Source organism: Marmota monax, unplaced genomic scaffold, assembly GCF_021218885.2.
Source record: "Marmota monax isolate L192 unplaced genomic scaffold, Marmota_monax_Labrador192_F-V1.1 WCK01_AAM20220418_F8-fsc00064, whole genome shotgun sequence".
NCBI lineage: Eukaryota > Metazoa > Chordata > Mammalia > Rodentia > Sciuridae > Marmota > Marmota monax.
Window position 1 is genome coordinate 10716306 of NW_026694542.1, and position 17609 is coordinate 10733914.

Sequence of the window (17609 nt, forward strand, 5' to 3'; positions counted from 1 at the left end):
TTTGGGGAAAGATGTCTCTTCTCCATTTTCTCCATTTCATTTGCAAATAGATTTTGGAAAAGAGCTGAGCCCCAGCCTATGTCTGGGGGTGATCTATGCTCAACTCTATTGTTCACCTTATAGGCAACTCTCTTTCAAGAGTGAGTGGGAAGAATCTTCCCTAAGCTTGAATGGCTTGGGTTTGGGTTGGGGGGGGAATTGGGAAGTTAGGAAACTCATCCAAGAGCCCTTGGACAACCAGATAATTCTTTTTGAACAAACTCATTCCTAAGGCTATCTACCAGACTAAGGTTGTGTGGCTCTTTTTCTTTGGGTTGGCTAAAAAATGGGTTTATTGAACCAAGAAGCAGTTGTTCAGCAAAAGCCCATCCATTCGGTAGTGTCAAGGCCAGGCTGACCTTTGCCCCCCACCCCTAACCCTAGAATGGACACATAAACACACACTACTTGGCACAAGTGTTCATAGTGCCTCTTTATTGCCAACTGCTGACACTGCCCAGGGCTTGGGGAATAAATTAGATCTACGGTGGCATCTGACAGGTATTGCCAAGTTGGGGAGGAGACTGGGCTTTTGTGGGCACTGATTCTGAGAAGCGGGTATTAAGGTGGATGTGAAATATCCACAGAGAGCATCCCTTTCTTACACCCAAGACCACAGAAGTTTCTATTCCCTTCTGTTGCCCAAAAGGGCAAAGTGGAGGCCAGGGCCTCTTAGCTACCAGGAGCTAAGTGAGGGGAAAGAGGCAGGGGTTGTTCCCAGTAGGACCAAAGGAAACCAAGGTCTGGATCCCAGAACACAGCAGGAACCCAGAACTGTGCAGTCACAGGATGATGCACGGAGGACGGCTGTTGGTGATCTTTTCTAAGGGTTCTCCATTACTGGCTCTTCGGATGGCCTCAATGAGCTAGAGAGTAGAGATGTGGAATAGGACGATGCACTTATGGAGCAGGATGCCCCAGGGTCCTCCCAAGACTGCAAATACTCACATCTTTCTCATAAGGAAAGCCCCCATTCTCCAGCTTGGAGAACACCAGCTGTCCATTGATCTCAATCTCAAAGGCTCCTGGTACGAAATAAAGGCATGAATGAATGGTATGCTGAGAACAGGCAAAAAGTCAGGGGAGACCCTCCACATTCCTTAGACTTTTTTTTTTTTAAAGGTTTTAAAGGATTTTTTTAAAAAAATATTTATTTTTCAGCAGACAACAACATCTTTGTTTGTATGTGGTGCTGAGGATCGAACCGGGCCGCACATGCCAGGCGAGCACGCTACGGCTTAAGCCGCATCCCCAGCCCCTTCCTTAGACTCTTCACAGGCTCCTTCATGTTTCCCCATCAGCCTCATCAGAGATATTTGTAGCTCCTTAATCCAATCCTCAACTGGGTGTCAACTCAATGGAACCTAGAGGAGGCCTCAACTGTGTGTCCTTTCACCACTTAATGAAGGGCTCCCTACACTCCAAAGCCACACTATTGCAGTTTAACAGGTTACTCCTCATAGACCTCATCCGTGGCCCCCTCACCTATGCAAGCGGATGCATGGTGGTTGGACATTTTTACGATGTGCAAAACACTGCTGGGCACTTCATATAAAGCAGCCAATGTCAGAGCTAGAAAGCAGGAGAGCTGGGCTTTAGAACACAGACTGACTCAGCAGGTGTTCTTCGGACCTCACCTGTCCCCCCCAATCGCGACTCAATCTCAATGCCCGGATACTCCTCCTTCACAGCACTCGCCAGCTCGAGGTACGTCGCTTCGAAGCCGCAGGGTTCACTGGGGAGAAGAGACATAGGGTGGACTGGAGTTTCGGGGGAGGGGCTTTCCATGGACCCACCTCCGTCCGGCCTCGGGGACAGAGAGGGGCCCTTCCAGCCGGACTGCTCACCAGTATTCCACCACGATGCGGACCCCACTACCCGGTTCGACCTCCCCAGGAGGGGGCGCTACGGACACTTGCCCCGAATCCCCGCTCATCGCTACCGGCTCTGCTCCGGCCGCTGCTTCCGGGTGTGACGCGATGCCGCGAGCACGTGACGGGGCGTGGCCGCGGGGCGTGGCGGGACCGCGCTTTGCGTCTGGGCGCCCCTTGCGGGCTGCGGCTAGAGCTACGTACTGGTTCAGTGCTACGTACTGGTTCTGTACTGCGGCGCGCAGAACTGGAGTCCCCGGGCTGGGGCTGGGCCCTCGAGTGGGAGTCTTGCCCCGCACCTAGGGTCCGCCGGACTTCGTGGCCCTGCTTAATCTGATGAATTTAGGCTGCAAAGCGCTTTCCAGTTTATAAAAGGGCAAGCATTCTGGGGATGGGGATGGAGTGACTGATGGTTTGTAATAGTTGCCATTTTTCCCTGGTCTGCTGCTGGCATTTTAAAACGCCCCATGGTCATACGCTCAAGTTGTTTGGACTTTGAAGCACTAACGCTGTTCTTTTTCCAATATTTTGCTACTACCTCTTTCCTTCATTTCGGGAGCGGGAAGGTGCCATCTCTGGGTCTATGTCTCCATCACTTGCACCCAGTTTCTACACATCCCCTGTCTCATCCCGGCTCCTTACTAGAGGATTGGCCTCATCTTTTCCACTTTGCAACTTGAGAAGCGGAGGCTGCCTAAGTCCTGGCTGCCTCTTCCCCTCTCTGGAGCATCATGATAGTATCCTAGCAAGTCACCCACTTCAGTGTCCCTTTAAACTGCCCCCGCCCCCGCTTTCGCTTTTTAAATAATTCAGTGATTTGTATGGTTGTGCAACTATTGCCACAGTCCAGTTACAAAATATTTCCATCAGCCCCTCTGCTTGTTTGCCATCATTTCAGTTCCCAATTCCAGTCATAGGCAACCACTAATCTGCTTTCTAACTTTATAAACTTCCCTTTCCTGGATATTTCTTACGAAGCTAATCATACAATATGTGGTCTTTTGCTTCTGGCTTCTTTCACGCTGTAAAATATTTATCAAGGATCATCATCCTACATGCAGTAGGTCCTTTTCCACTGCTGAGTAGTATTCCATTCCATGGATGAAGTACATTTTATTTATTTCCCAGTTGATGGACATTTGGGTTTCCAGTCTGTTTTGAATGCTCCTATAAATGTCCTGCAGGTGTGTTTGTATGGATGTGTATTTTCATTTCCTAGGAGTAGGATTACTGGATTCTATGGTTAAGCTTATGTTTAAGTTTTTAAGAAATTGCCAAACTGTTTTTCAAAGTGGCTGTACCACTTTACATTACCACCACCAATACAATATACAAGGATTTTTTCTCCATATCCTCATCAATACTTGTCTGTCTCTTTGACTATTTTAGTGAGTGAGAGGTGGTATATTACTGTGGTTTTAATTTGCATTTCTAATCTTTTCGTGCAGTTATTAACCATGCATATATATTATTTGAAGAAATATCTATTCAGATATTTTGCCCATTTTTAATTGGGTTACTTATCTCTTTATTTTTGACATGTAAGATATATATATATCTTACCAGGGATTGAAAAAATATATATATGGGGGTACCAGGGATTGAACCCAGGGGCCCTTTTTAATTTTTATTTTGAAACCGGGTCTCACTAAGTTGTGTAGGACCTCATTAAGTTTCTGAGGCTGGTCTTGAATTTGTGATCCTCCTGCCTTAGCATCCCTAGCTGCTGGGATTGCAGGTGTGCACCACCACACCAGTTTCTTTATATATTCTTGATACAAAGTCTTTAATGAGATAACATGATTTTCTTGTAGTTTCTCCAAGTCTTTGACTAGCTAGCTTCCCTATCTCATCCTTATGCTGGGGATCAAACTCAGAGCCTCACTTATGCTACACAAGCATTGTACAACTGAGCTACACCCCAACCCTTTTTACCCCACATGATGTTTTTTCTTTCTTTTTTTTTTTAATGATGTTTTTTAAAAGTGCAATATTTTCTTTTTTTTGGAACTGGGGGATTGGATAGAGGGGTACTCAACATTGGGCTACATGCTCATCCTCCCTTTTTTGAGACAAGTTCTCATTTCATCTAGATAAAATGGCGTCATGCTTCAGCTCTTACATTTAGGTGTATAGTATATTTAGAGTTAACATTTGTGTATCCGGTGAGATAAATATATCTAATTCATCTCTTGGCATATGGTTATTCAATTGCCACAGCACTATTTATTGAAAAGACTCTTTTATAGCCAGGTGCAGTGGCATGTGCCTATAGTCCCAGCCACTGAGGAAACTAAGGCAGGAGGATACCTTGAGTTCAAGATTAGCCTGGGCAATACAGCAAGACTCTGTCTCAAAAAAGAAAAGTTAAAAAAAAAGGATAGGGGCTGGAGCAGGGTAGCTCAGTGACAGAGCAGTTACCTAGCACCCACAGGCCCTGGGTTCCAGCCCCATCATTTTCCTCCCCCAAAGACTATCTCTTCCCCTATCAAATTGTCTTGGCACCGTTGCCAAATATCTATTGGCCAGGTACGCATTGTGGCACACGCCTGTAATCCCAGCAACACGGGAGGCTAATGTAGGAGGACTGCTAGTTTGAGAATAGTCTTAGTGACTTAGCAAGGTCCTCAGCAATTTAGTGAGACCCTGTCTCCAAAAAAAAAAAAAAAAAAGTAAAAAGCGGGGCTGGGGATATGGCTCAAGTGGTAGCGCACTTGCCTGGCATGTGTGAGGCACTGGGTTCGATCCTCAGCACCACATTAAAAAAATAAAATAAAGATATTGTGTCCACCTACAGCTAAAAAATAAATATTTAAAAAAAAAGAAAAAGTAAAAAGGGCTGGGGATATGGGTTAGTGGTAAAGTGCCCCTAAGTTTAATCCTCAGTACCAAAATAATAATAATAAGAAGAAGAATAAAACAAACAAAAATTTATTGACTGGAATTGTAAGAGTTTATATGTGAACTCTCAGTTCTGTTTCATTGATCTATGCAGAAGATTCCTGACTTGCCACAATTTGCTTTATGATTTTTCAACTTTACAATGTTGTGAATATTATAAGGATTCAGTAAAAACTGGACTCATGCTTGGTAGAGTAGGTGTATTAAATGCATTTTTAACTCAAGATATTTTCAGTTTATGTTGGGTTTATTGAGATATAACCCCATTATAAGCCAAGGAACATTTGCAAATCTATTCTTTTTTTTTTTTTCTTTTTTTCTGGTGGTGCTGGGAATTGAACCCAGGGCCTTGTGAATGCTAGGCAAGCACTCTACCAACTGAGCTATATCCCCAGCTTGTTGTTTTTTTCTTTTATTTAAAAAATTCAGGGGCTGGGGTTGTGGCTCAGTGGTAGAGCGCTCACCTAGCGCATGTGAGTCCCTGGGTTTGATCCTCAACACCACATAAAAATAAATTAAAAAATAAAGGTTTTGACAACTACAACTAATTTTTTAAAAAAAAATCCAGATATGAATTTTATATCCTTTGAGTGGACATACACACGTAATTGTGCTTCCATCATCATAGCTCCATGACCTCGCACAAGTCCCTGTGTCACCAACTACCAACACCTTTCCCTCCTCCCCAATCCCAGATCTGCTTTCTGTCCTTACAGTTCTATCTCCTCCAGAAAGCCACAGAAGTGCCGTCCTATAGCTCTCAGCCCTCTGAGTCTGGCTGCCTTCCAAACCCATCCTTCAACACCCAGAGTGATCTTTTCAAAATGTAAGTAAACCTGACCAATGCTTTGTCCTCTACTCAGGCCCAGATGGAACCTGCAGGGTCTGGCTTCTGCCCACCACTCTTGCCAATCCGGACAAACAGGACAGATAGCTCTCAGACCTGGTTTGCAGAACAGCCACCTGAGGGCTTGTCAATACCACACATTCCTGGGACTCTGCCCCAGAGACTGAGATTTAGTAGCTGGAGAGGCCCAGAGATCTGTTTTTCACAGAAGCCTGGAGACATGGAGGCCAGTGGTCTCAGGCTACCCTTTCAGAAGCACAGCTGCTTTCTCCACCCCTGCTCAGCTTCCTTGTGTGGCCTCTTTCCCTTCTCTCCTGACCACCTCCCTCTCTGCTTTTGCATGCTGTGTCCCCTCCTGCCAGAGGCTTTGGCCCTTCTTTTCTGCTCAATTGTCATTTCCACAAAGAGGTTCTCCCTAAGTCCCTATGTGAGTCACTCTCCCAGAATAGTGGTCACCAGTCATTTCTTGTTTGTTTGATTTCTTGATTATCATAGGTCTTCCACACTGGGTTGCAGGAGGCTAAGAGCGGGGTCTGTTTTCGTTGCTCACCTCTGTATCCTCTGAACCAAGCATAGGGCTGACATATGGTAGGTACTTAAACAGTGGATTACATGAGTGAGTGAATTGTCTACCTTTTTTTCAAGCTGCTCCTTGGTTCAGGTGCCCTTGCGGCTCCCTCACCCCTTTTAGTGTCCCACTCAGACTGGTTTTTCAAGGAAAACTCAGTTTGAAGAAAGCAGGCTGAAGCCACTCCTCCATGCTCCCCCAGGGCAGACCTCTTATCACCGTGGATTGTTTGTTTTCTCAACTGTAACCAACACGGAGCTGGGAGGTGGCCCCTGCCATGGACTGTGGCTTCCCAGCCCCTCTCCCCTGTGTTTGTCCAAGGCTGAATGAGAAAGCGAAGAGTATTACTCTCACAGAAGTTGCCTGCGTGCTGGGGCCAGAGCTTTCTACAGATCACCGTGGCCCCTCCCGCTGTGCGACCCTGCCTGACCCTTTGGATTAAAAAATAAATAAATAAAAGATGAGACCTGGATTTTGTTCAGAGGGTGGGCATACTCTGGGTACCTCTAAGGAGCCAGGGGGCAGCCTGGGTGGCCAAGCTAGCTGGAGGTCAAGGGGCAGGACCGGTTGCGGGACACCCCTCTGGCTGGTTTCTCTTTCTCGGAGTGCCCTTTGTCCTCCCCACAGCTGCTGATGGGCTCCCTAGCAAGGCCAATGAACTGACCAGTATTGGGAAGGGGCGTGAGGAAGAGTGAGCGGGGCCGTTTCCCCTTATCTTCCAGTCCCCAAAACCTTTCTCCCAGGTAGACACGTCTCTTGAACTTCGCTCTCCAGGCTGTTTTGTTCGACCGTCTTCCCCGCCTCTCCCCAGGTACCTGCACCCTCCCCTGGCACCTGCTGCCGGGCTAGGAAGGGCAAAAACAACTCCAGTCGGCACCGCGTCGGGAGTCTCCGCCCCTCCTCCTCGGCTTCCTCCTCCCGGCGCCTCCCCGGCCCCGCCCCCACCTGCCCAGGATAATTTTAGTTTCCCTGGGCCTGGAATCTGGACACGCCGAGCTTCCCGCCTCCTCCCCGACTTCCACGTCCAGGGTCGGGACCTGCTCCTAGCACCTGTAGAGAAGCCGGAGTGGTTTTGAAATCAAATTCAGGTCCCTGGGGTCCCTAGACAGAGTCAGACTTTGACCTGGTGTCCTGCTGCTGCTGTTGGGGCTCGTTCAGGTAATCGGATCGAGATCTGTCTCAGGACAGCCTGCTCCTAACCCCCCCTCCCCCGCCGCTCCCCAGCAACACCAGGGCCCCAGGCTGTGCCCGTTTCATTCCGAGCTGGCTGGCTGCCCAGGTGGGTGGACAGACGGCCGCCTGGCTCTCCCCCTCTCTTTCCCCGCTTGGTGATGTCAGGCCAGGGGCGGGGGCAAGGGAGAAGGACAGGTAGTTAAGGGCCTGAACGTCTCCCTCCCCAAACCGGTGGCTCCAGCCAGGTGTTCCGACGCCCAGGGTCCAGGTAAGGACCAAAATGGGCACTTCATCTTGGTGGTGGCATGCAGGGCAGGTCTGGGCTCAGCATGGGAAGACCCTGTCACCTGCTGTGTAACCCCGCGGCCTCCCAGTTTCTCTTTTCCTCCCATCTCCCATCCGTCCCCAACCCCCCTTTTTCATTTCCCGCCCTCCGCATTCCCTCCTTCCCTCCCCGCCAAATACACACACTAGCCAATTGATGCGGTTGGGATGTGAGATCTCAGAGTGGCTCCTCTAGGAGGCTTGCTTTCCCGCTGAAACTAGCCCTTCCCGGCTTACCGAGAAGGAGCTAGAAAGGGGTCCCGGTACCGAGGTTGCCCTTATGCCCTTGCTCACCCCAATTTACCTCAATTTGTGTATCCCCAAGTCTCTACTAAGATGATTCCGCGGGCGGGGTGGGGGGGCACCTTCGAATTTGGAAGGATTAGTAAAGAAGAGGGATTTTCCGAAGTACTGGAGTTCCATCTCTGCTTATTGTGTTCCCTGGTCGGGAACACAGCTTGCGGCTTTGATGAAACGTGGGGCCGGGCCCAGGGGTCCCTCCTGGCTTCAGAATGAAGCGATGGATGCTGGGGTGTTTACAGTGCAGTGGGGCCTGTGGAGGGTGTGTGTGTTGGGGACAGGTGGTTTTGTTTGATGAGACTGGGGAAAGACCCAGGTTGGGGTCTGATTCTCTATGGCGGGTTGGGGACAGAGAATGCACCTGTGGACTAGGTGGAAGTTCCCCCCAATCCCTCTGTCCTCCAGGAATGCCCTCTGGGTCTGCCAGGCCTGGACTCTGCTTTACCTTTTCCCGCAGATATCCTGCTGTGTGCGTGTTGGAGGAGGGGAACCTCCCTTTATTTTGCCTTCAGCAAAATAATGATTAACTCCCCAGGGGATGTCTTGCGTTCGTCCCAAATTAAACTTTAAAAGAGCTGCCCCCTCCTTCTCATTGGGTGTTTTTTTTTTCCCTGAGAGTCAGTGGGCGGGGCCTCAGTGTCCTGGGCTCGCCCTCAACTCTGGGTCACCTAGGGGTTTCCCACCTCCTTACCAGGGCCCCGCATCCCCCTCCCCCCAGGTTAAGCCCCGCCCCCAAGTAAATCCCTAAGGGATGGCCTGCTGGGCTAGGCCTGACCCCGACCTCCTGCCACTCGGCCCCAGCCTCGGCCCGCCAGCCCCTATCTCCACCCTGGGAAGCCTGGAAGGTGGCCTTGTTTTCTTTCTCTTTTCTTTCTTTCTTCTCTTTTTTAAATGTTTTCAGTTGTAGATGGACACAGTATTTTTATTTTATTTATTTAGTTTTATGTGATGCTGAGAATGGAACCCAGTGCCTCACACATGCTAGGCCAGCGCTCTACCACCGAGCTACAACCCAGTGGCCTTGTTTTCTGTTTGCCCTAAACACTGGGCCTGGACACCCGCCCTTGGGGCCAGCCAGGTGGGGCAGGATTCAGGAAGTAAACACGGGCGGTAGGGAGGGTAGGGAGGGTAGGGAGGAGGGTGGGGCTGGAGCCGCTGGGGCAGGAGAGGCCGTAGGGACAGTCCTGCTTTGGAGTTGCAGTGTTGAGAGGACAAATTGATTTTGGGGACCGGACTCTCCAACAAGCTTTGCTGAGGCCCCAGTTAGAAAGTCTTGGGAAGGGGCCTCCTTCTCCCACCTCATCTCTCCTCTCCTCCTTTTAATATTTGTTATAGTAGAAGGAAACAATACCTTTATTTTTTATTTTTATGGGGTGCTGAGGATCGAACCCAGTGCCTCACAGGTGGTAGGCAAGCGCTCTGCCCCTGAGCCAGGGCCCCAGCCCACAGCTCATCTCTTTGATCAGGACTGTGCCACTTCTCCCCAGCCTTGGGAGGGTCTGTAGGACTGGGTGGAGGGATTCCTAACCTGGAGGTCGCCCTGCCCCACCATGTATCTATCCCTTCCTCACTGTTGGTCCTGCTTTGGGGAAGGGGCAGCCCTGCAGCACCTCCTCTAGTCCTTTAAATGAGAGGTTAGAGGGATGGGGGTGGGGCCCCGAGTGTTGGTGCTCTGGTGACCTGGATGGTTGGTGTTTCTTACCCTTCCTGGTCCTGGTAGGACCCATAGTGCACCAACTCTCCCAGGCTCTTTGAGGACCTTTCGCCCATCTGCCAGTCTGTCCTCTTGGATATTTTGACTTTCCACTCCTGCTCCTGTGGTAACCCGGGATATGTTAGGAGAAACCTCATTCCCAGGATGATGCGGAAAAGCCCCTTGGGCCAGATATGACCTCCTAAGTCCTATGGGTGTGCCAGCTGTGAAATGAGAAACTTTCAGGCCCTAGACCCAGGGTAGGAAACTCTGGGTGCCCCTGGGGTGGAGGTAGAGGGCTACACAAGGAGATGAGCTCCATTCCAGACAGGCTTCAGGAATCCAGGCCGGGCATTTCCTTTTTCCTTCCTGGGACTGGGTGGTGGCTTGGGAGATTGAGGTGGGCAGATTGCTGCAGTCCCACCTGGACTGGAGGTAGGCCAAGGGTGGGGAGGAGGAGGTGACGTCAGAGGAGCCTCAGGCCGGCATCCTTCTTCTCCCCATCCTGTTCCTTCCCAGGGCTTCCCCCATCCTCCCAGGCTACCTGTAGATTGTGTGTGTGTGTGTGTGGGGGGGCTGGGTTGTTTGTGTTTCTCTTAAGCCAGGAAGTTGTGTGGATGAGTCAAGGTTGAATGTAGAGCCTCCAGCAGTGTTGTCCCGCCCGCCCTGACTCACCTGTCCCCCAACGTCCCTCATGCCCTCACTAAAGGGTCAGGTGCCTGCCTTATGGAGGTGGCAATCCTGGGTGCCCCCCAAAGCATCATGGTACTGGCCCAATGTCTGGAGAGCAAGCAGGGGGCTGGGGCTGGTGCTTTCTCCTGGTCCCGTCAGGTCTCTACTCAGCCCAAGGGGTCTGTTGGTTTCTGTTGGAGAGGTGGTGCAGTACTGCCTCTACCCCTAGGGGCATCTTTGCCCTTCCCTTCCTGTCCTTACTTGTCCTGGGTGTCCTTAACACCTGTGGGTGCTAAAACATGGATAAGACTCTGGCTCAGCCTGGGAGGGGCAATGCTGGATGCCCTCAGACCAGTGGTGGATAAGACAGGTGCATAGTAGTTGTTGCCAAGGCCCCAGCACAGTGCTGAGAGGGAGCCATTGAGTCTGAATGTGGAAAATCCAGGAAGACTTCTCAGAGGAGGTGGCTCTAGCATTGGGGATTCAGGAAAGAGTTGGGCCAGTTGAGGGGTCTGCGGAGGGCACACAAGGCTTGGGGGCTACTGGGGCAAGGGCCCCCAACTAGACCTTCCCCTCCCACCATTGCTGAGCCCTTCTGGTTCCTGTCTTTCTCCACCTCCTTCTTCCTTTCTGTATATCACTCATCACTTGATGTTGCCACAACAGGCTTGGCAACTGGGTCTGGCAGGGGAAGTGCTGGAAAAACCCAGGGCAGAGCCCTGCACAGTGAGTGTCCCACACTTGGAGGTAGAAGGGTGGCCTTTGCCCTGACTCTGAGAGTTGACAGTGTGGGTTGTGGAGATGGTCGCTGTTACCAGGCGTGTAACAAGTGGGACCCTCTTAGCTCTTCTACTGAGTGACTCTGGCTGGAAGAGCACTGGATTTGGAGTCCAAACACCTGTCCTCAGGGGCATGAATGCTTCCTTCTCAGGGCCTCAGGGCCTCCTTTAATAAATTGGGTTCATTCTATCCTTCTCTGAGGGCTCTCGGGAACTCCATTTAGAGGGGGAGCAATGGCAGCTCAGAGGGCAACTGCCAGCTCTGTGAGGTCCCCAGGCCTGAGTTCTCTTGGCCCCTCTCCCCAGGACAAGGCTTGCGAGCAGCTGGAATCAGTCCACCTCCCTTAGATGTCATGGAGCTGGATCTCTCCCCACCTCAGCTCAGCAGCTCCCCAGAAGACCTGTGCCCAACCCCTGGCACCCCGCCTGGAACTCCCCCGCCCCAGGACGCCCCTCTGTCTGGGGAGGTGAAGAGGTCCCAGCCTCTGCCCATCCCGACCAGCAGGTACAGTGGGGCGATGGGGCTGGGGAGGGCCTGGGGGGGACATCAGCACCTGAGGCTTCCCTTCCCGCAATTGCTGCAGGAGACTCCCAGAGGAGGAGCGGCAGGCAACCTCTCTCCCCTCCATCCCGAACCCCTTCCCTGAGCTCTGCAGTCCTCCCTCAAAGACCCCCATTCTCGGGGGGCCCTCCAGTGCAAGGGGACTGCTACCACGAGATGCTAGCTGCCCTCATGTGAGTTCTGAGAAAGGCAAGGCAGGGCTGGGGGGTGCCCTGGACCCGGGGTGGATTTAGCATCTCTTTGGTGGAGCGGGGGCATCTTGGTCAGGGGTCCCTCCCTGTGCCCCTGCCCCAAGTCATCTGCAGTTCCTGGGGTGCAGGTGGTGAAGGTGTACAGTGAGGACGGGGCCTGTCGCTCGGTGGAGGTGGCGGCAGGTGCCACGGCTCGCCACGTGTGTGAAATGCTGGTGCAGCGAGCGCATGCCCTCAGCGACGAGCACTGGGGGCTGGTGGAGTGCCACCCCTGTCTAGCCCTGGGTGAGTCGGGGTGCAGGGAGCCCACAAGCTGGGCTACAGTGCCTCACATCTGGGGCCCGGCCTGGCTCCCCTGGGCGGCTCGGTTAATCTCCACTAACCCCTGCCTTTTGCCCTTGACCCCAGAGCGGGGTCTGGAGGACCATGAGTCTGTGGTGGAAGTGCAGGCGACCTGGCCCGTCGGTGGAGACAGCCGCTTCATCTTCCGGAAAAACTTCGCCAAGTACGAACTGTTCAAGAGCCCCCCAGTGAGTGTGTGCGAGGGGACTCTGGGCGCTGGAACACCCCGATCCTCAGCCTGGGCCCTTGGGCCCTGATTCCGGCTCCCTTTCTCCCCCAGCACTCCCTGTTCCCAGAAAAGATGGTCTCCAGCTGTCTCGATGCCCACACCGGTGCATCCCATGAAGACCTCATCCAGGTGAGGGGACCCCCCACTCTGCCACGTATTCCCAACTCCCCCCAAATCGCCCAGTGTTTCTCTCCCTTTTACCTGACTGTGGACCAGTCACTGTCCTTACCTGTGTGTCACTTTCTCATCGACTAAGTGGGAGGATCCCTGCAGACAGAGCCCCTTCCTACAAGGCCCCAGGGCAGGGAAGGAGAGGGGAGCCCTCACCCTGTGGTCTCTTCTCAGAACTTCCTGAATGCAGGCAGCTTCCCCGAGATCCAGGGCTTCCTGCAGCTGAGGGGCTCAGGTCGCAAGCTGTGGAAACGCTTCTTCTGCTTCCTGCGCCGGTCTGGCCTCTATTACTCCACCAAGGGCACCTCCAAGGTGAGGCCATGAGGGTGCCAGTCCCAGCCCCTCACTACTCACTCCCTGTTGGAACTCCTGACCTCCTCCAGGCCTTGGATCCTCAGCTGCTTCTCCTTCCCTTCTAAGCTGACTGCCTCCTGTTCACGGCCCCTCCCCCATCCCTGCTCGGCTGACTTACCCCAGGAGGTGACAGTAGAAAAGGCAGGGGAACCTGAGTTCAAGTCAGGCTTTGCCTTCTATTTGCTAGTGGGAGCTCAGGTACTTCCCTGTCCCTCTCTGATCCTGAAATCTCACCTGGCTTGGGGACAGTAATAGGGAGATGGGATCTGCCTGTACCAAGTTCTGCTTAATTCACGCTCAGGATCCAAGGCACCTACAATATGTGGCAGATGTGAATGAGTCCAATGTCTATGTGGTGACCCAGGGCCGAAAACTCTACGGGATGCCCACGGACTTTGGCTTCTGTGTCAAGGTGATGACCCTGGCCTGGACCTGGGTGTGTGTGGGGGGCCTGCTTAGACACCAGGACCCTACCTGGGGCCTCTGAGCTCCATCTTGGGTACCTACACACTTTTCCCTGTAACCTACACTGCTGGAGACTCCTTGAGTCCCCATGGGACATCTGAGGACAGACATCTAGTTCCAAAGGCAGATATGGGACCAGTCTATTTTCTCTCCCCACAGCCCAACAAGCTTCGGAATGGCCACAAGGGGCTTCGCATCTTCTGCAGTGAGGATGAACAGAGCCGCACCTGCTGGCTGTCTGCCTTCCGTCTCTTCAAGGTTGGACCCTGGGACTGTAGGGGGCTGGTCCTGCCTGAGGGGTCCCTAGTATGAAGAAGGAGTCCTAGTGCTGCCCTCTGGAAGTCTCCTGAATGAGGAGAGGGCATGACCACCTTGGTCTTTGAGAACTGGAGTCTGGCTTTAGGAGGCTTCTAGCCAAGAGCAGAACAGCCCTGCTCCTGAAGAGTCCCCATCTGGGAGGTATCACAGCCAGCTCTCAGGCCCCCCAACCTCCACCCTCTTTCTGTCCCTGCCCTTAGTATGGGATGCAGCTGTATAAGAATTATCAGCAGGCCCAGTCTCGCCACCTGCGTCCATCCTATTTGGGTTCCCCGCCCTTGGTGAGTATACCCAGGGGCACTGGGTGGGGGTGGGCATCCAGGTCCTGGTCTGGGGCAGTTGTTCTGACCCGTCCCCTCCCCATCCCGTTCCATCTCCAGAGGAGTGTCTCGGATAACACCCTGGTGGCTATGGACTTCTCCGGCCATGCTGGGCGAGTCATTGAGAACCCCCGGGAAGCTCTGAGTGCAGCCCTGGAGGAGGCCCAGGCTTGGAGGGTGAGGGGCCTGCATGCATCTGCATGTTTGTGGAGAAGGGGACCCTTCTCCACGGGGGTTTCCATGGAGTGAGAAGGAAGAAGAGAGGGACCCAGGGAGATCCCCCAGATGGGGGGTGCCAGGTTGCACTCCCAGCCATGCCCTGACTCCCCATGTCCCCTCTACTGCAGAAGAAGACAAACCACCGCCTCAGCCTGCCCACCCCATGCTCAGGCACGAGCCTCAGTGCAGGTGGGTGATGACCCTGAGTCCCCAGGGATGGGGGGACCGCCTCAGCTTCTCTGAGCATTCCTGGTGGAATGGGGATCCCCTTCCTTGAGTGACAGCCCGTCTGCTTCCCCCCACTCCAGCTATCCACCGCACCCAGCCCTGGTTCCATGGACGCATTTCCCGTGAGGAGAGCCAGCGGCTCATTGGGCAGCAGGGCCTGGTGGATGGGTAAGGGGCAGGGTTGGGTGGGGCGACAGATCCAGGGATCACAGACGGTGGGATTACAGACCCTGGGGCAAGGCAGCAACCACGGGGCCTCAGGGATGCTGCTCTATTTCTGGCAGCCTGTTCCTGGTCCGAGAGAGTCAGCGAAACCCACAGGGCTTTGTCCTGTCCTTGTGCCACCTAAAGAAAGTCAAGCACTATCTCATCCTGCCGGTGAGGAGCCCCCCTTGTCCCTGGATTCCTGCAGTGGGGAACACAGGACTCCCAGCAACCTGTCCTCATCAGCTTCCCTTAGGAAGTTCCCAGCCCCCAGGGTGCCTCCTTTTTCCCTGCACAAGAAAACGGGGGGGGGGGGGGGGGGGGGGGGGGGGGGGGGGGGGGGGGGGCCGGGGCGCTCAACTGTCTGGCCCAGGACGCAGGCAGCTCCTCAAGCCTTGTGCCCTCCCTGAGCTTTTGTCTGTGCTGTGCCCAGAGCGAGGACCAGGGCTGCCTCTACTTCAGCATGGACGATGGCCAGACCCGCTTCACGGACCTGCTGCAGCTCGTGGAGTTCCACCAGCTGAACCGCGGCATCCTGCCATGCCTGCTGCGCCTCTGCTGCACCCGTGTGGCCTTCTGACGGCCACGCGAGCCCAAGCCTGTAAGGCTTGGCATCAGGCGACCCATCATACCTGTCACCCCTCCATCAAGTGGACTCGGAGGGTGCGGAAGGTGGGGTGGGATGATGGACAATCCAGGGGCTTCCCCAATCCGGCTTCCCGGTTTCTTTACCTCCCTCAGGCAGAAGATGCCCCCACCTCATACACCCTCCACCCCTCTCCCCAAGGGGAGGCCCTTGGTGGCCCTCTCCCCTTTGTGGAGCTCCTGGGGCACTGCTCCAGGGCAGGGCATTCTGAGAGAAATGGGGAGAGCCCAGCTGGTCTCATGCCCTGCACTTTATACAGACTGAGAGGCTAGTCAGTCCTCTGTGTTTTCTACTAGTGACAATAAAGATTATTTTTTGATACACCCATGAGTTCTGTCTGGCAAGACCTGGCTAGTTGGTGTCAGGAAAGGACCAGAAGAAGCATGCACCAGTGATGGCCTTGGTGAAGGTGTCAGGTGGGCAGAGGCCACGCTCCGGCCTGTCTGGATGTTTCTCAAGGGAAGGCGGGGGCAGGGGTCCATGTGATTCTCTGAAAGTCTCTGTGCCCAGCATGGAGCCTGGCATTCACTGGGTGCCCAATAATTGCTAGTTAAGTGAGTGAATGGATGACAAGGGAGGACTATCATGCAGGTTAGATACCCTGACAGAGCGTAGAACTACAGAGGTGACCCTCACAGGGCCTGGGAGCTGGAAATGGGTCCACAGCACCCTTGTCTTGGGCTGGGAGGACAGCGAGTCCTGGGCCTGGACAATGGCTCCATGACTTCCCTCCCCTCTGCTGCCAAAGACTCCCCCACCCCCAACCAACCCCAGATCTGCTTTCTGTCCCTACAGTTCCACCCCTTCCAGAAAGCAGTCCTACGGCCCTCAGCCCTCGGAAGGGAGTCTGGCTCCCTTCTCCAACCCATCCTTCAACACCCAGACTGATCTTTCCAAAATGTAACCCTGCCAGCTGTGCAGCCAGTCTATGTGTTTGTGCAAGGGTTTTATAGCTGGAGCTCTCACCTGATGGGAACTTCATAATAAGCACATCTGACTGGCAACACCTGAAACTGCTGCTCAAATCTCAGCCACACCCTCCTTCTGGGCAAGGGAGCCCCAAACAGACATTCTTTTTTTTTTTTTTGGTACTGGGGATTGAACTCAGGGGCACTCAACCCAGCCCTATTTTGTCTTTTATTTAGAGACAGGGTCTCACTGAGTTGTTTAGCACCTCACTTTTGCTGAGGCTGGCTTTGAACTCGAGATCCTCCTGCCTCAGCCTCCCGAGCCACTGGGATTACAGGCATCCAAGCAGGCATTCTTTCTGCCACAAAATCAAATCTGAATCTGACTTCTTGGATCCATTACTAGTTTATAAGAAATACAAGGACCAGAGGAACATGTGAAATGACACATGGGGATACAATTACCAAAATCTGGATTGGGACACTCCACAAAGTGGATAACCTAATTTTTTCTTCAACAATAACAACAACAAGATTACAAGAAAAAGCAAAGATGGGAAATCTCTAGATTCCAAGAAATTCAGATACATGTCAACCAAATGTGATGTGTTGACCTTATTTGATTCAAATCCAAACCAACTGCAAAGCATTCGTGAGCAGTTGGGGGAAATTTGAACTCTGATGAGATATATTTGATGATATTAAGGAATAAGGTTAAGTGATAATGGTGCTGTGTTTTTTTTTTTTTTTTTCTTCCAGTCTTTAAGAGACTTGTTCTGAAGTTCTATAGGTGAAATGACATGATATCTCAGCTTTGTTTTTAAAGTAATCCAGAGGTGAGGGGGGCGGATGTGGGTCTAGTTTTGGGTTGGCCATGAGTTGATAGTGGTTGAAGCTGGCTGATAAACACATGGGGCTTTGTGAAGTTATCCCCTGTGCTTTTGTGTATGCTTGAGAATTCTGCAATTGTGGGCCTGGGGATATAGCTCAGTAGTAGGGTGCTTTCCTGCATGTGTGAGGCCCTGGATTCAATCTCCAATACAGCCAAAAAAATTACATAATTGTTTTTTAAGTGGAGAGCCTTTGAGATGGGTTGGGTGTTAGGTGGGAAGACTCTCTTATAGGTGAGAACAGTCCCTCCCTGGCCCCATCACCTCTTTGTCCTGGTTGAAGTCCTGGCTCTCTCTCTCTCATGAACTGGGATTTGGGGAAGGACAGTGAGAACCAGAAATTCAACGTGGCTCTGGGCACATGCTGCCCCTGTGTGGTTGACTTGCAGATGGAA

The 17609-nt window shown here is 52.7% G+C and overlaps 2 protein-coding genes and 1 long non-coding RNA gene across 5 annotated transcripts; 2 read left to right on the plus strand and 1 right to left on the minus strand.

Annotated features, from left to right (window-relative positions):
* Positions 1-457: 457 nt before the first annotated feature.
* Positions 458-2045, minus strand: Mien1 (migration and invasion enhancer 1). Its single transcript, XM_046420431.2, has 4 exons — positions 1887-2045; positions 1677-1774; positions 988-1064; positions 458-905 (listed from the first exon to the last, which is right to left on the minus strand). The coding sequence occupies exons 1-4, from the start codon at positions 1973-1975 to the stop codon at positions 822-824; spliced, it is 348 nt and encodes a 115-aa protein (XP_046276387.1). The 5' UTR covers positions 1976-2045; the 3' UTR covers positions 458-821.
* Positions 2046-5420: 3375 nt separating this feature from the next.
* LOC124076602 (uncharacterized) lies at positions 5421-6677 on the plus strand. Its single transcript, XR_006846397.2, has 3 exons — positions 5421-5637; positions 6154-6246; positions 6429-6677. It is a non-coding gene; the product is annotated as an uncharacterized LOC124076602 (long non-coding RNA).
* A 509-nt stretch (positions 6678-7186) lies between these two features.
* Positions 7187-15739, plus strand: Grb7 (growth factor receptor bound protein 7). Of its 3 annotated transcripts, XM_058571583.1 has the most exons (16): positions 7594-7667; positions 8963-9101; positions 11474-11672; positions 11752-11902; positions 12049-12205; positions 12329-12450; positions 12543-12620; positions 12837-12974; positions 13318-13428; positions 13641-13739; positions 14000-14080; positions 14180-14296; positions 14467-14527; positions 14647-14734; positions 14851-14944; positions 15204-15739. In XM_058571583.1, the coding sequence occupies exons 3-16, from the start codon at positions 11521-11523 to the stop codon at positions 15348-15350; spliced, it is 1596 nt and encodes a 531-aa protein (XP_058427566.1). In that variant the 5' UTR covers positions 7594-7667; positions 8963-9101; positions 11474-11520; the 3' UTR covers positions 15351-15739. The 3 variants fall into 3 exon arrangements, with proteins under 3 accessions (XP_046276533.1, XP_046276532.1, XP_058427566.1); XM_046420577.2 differs by lacking the exons at positions 7594-7667; positions 8963-9101 and adding an exon at positions 7187-7384; XM_046420576.1 differs by lacking the exon at positions 8963-9101 and having other exon boundaries at positions 7540-7667.
* Positions 15740-17609: the final 1870 nt, after the last annotated feature.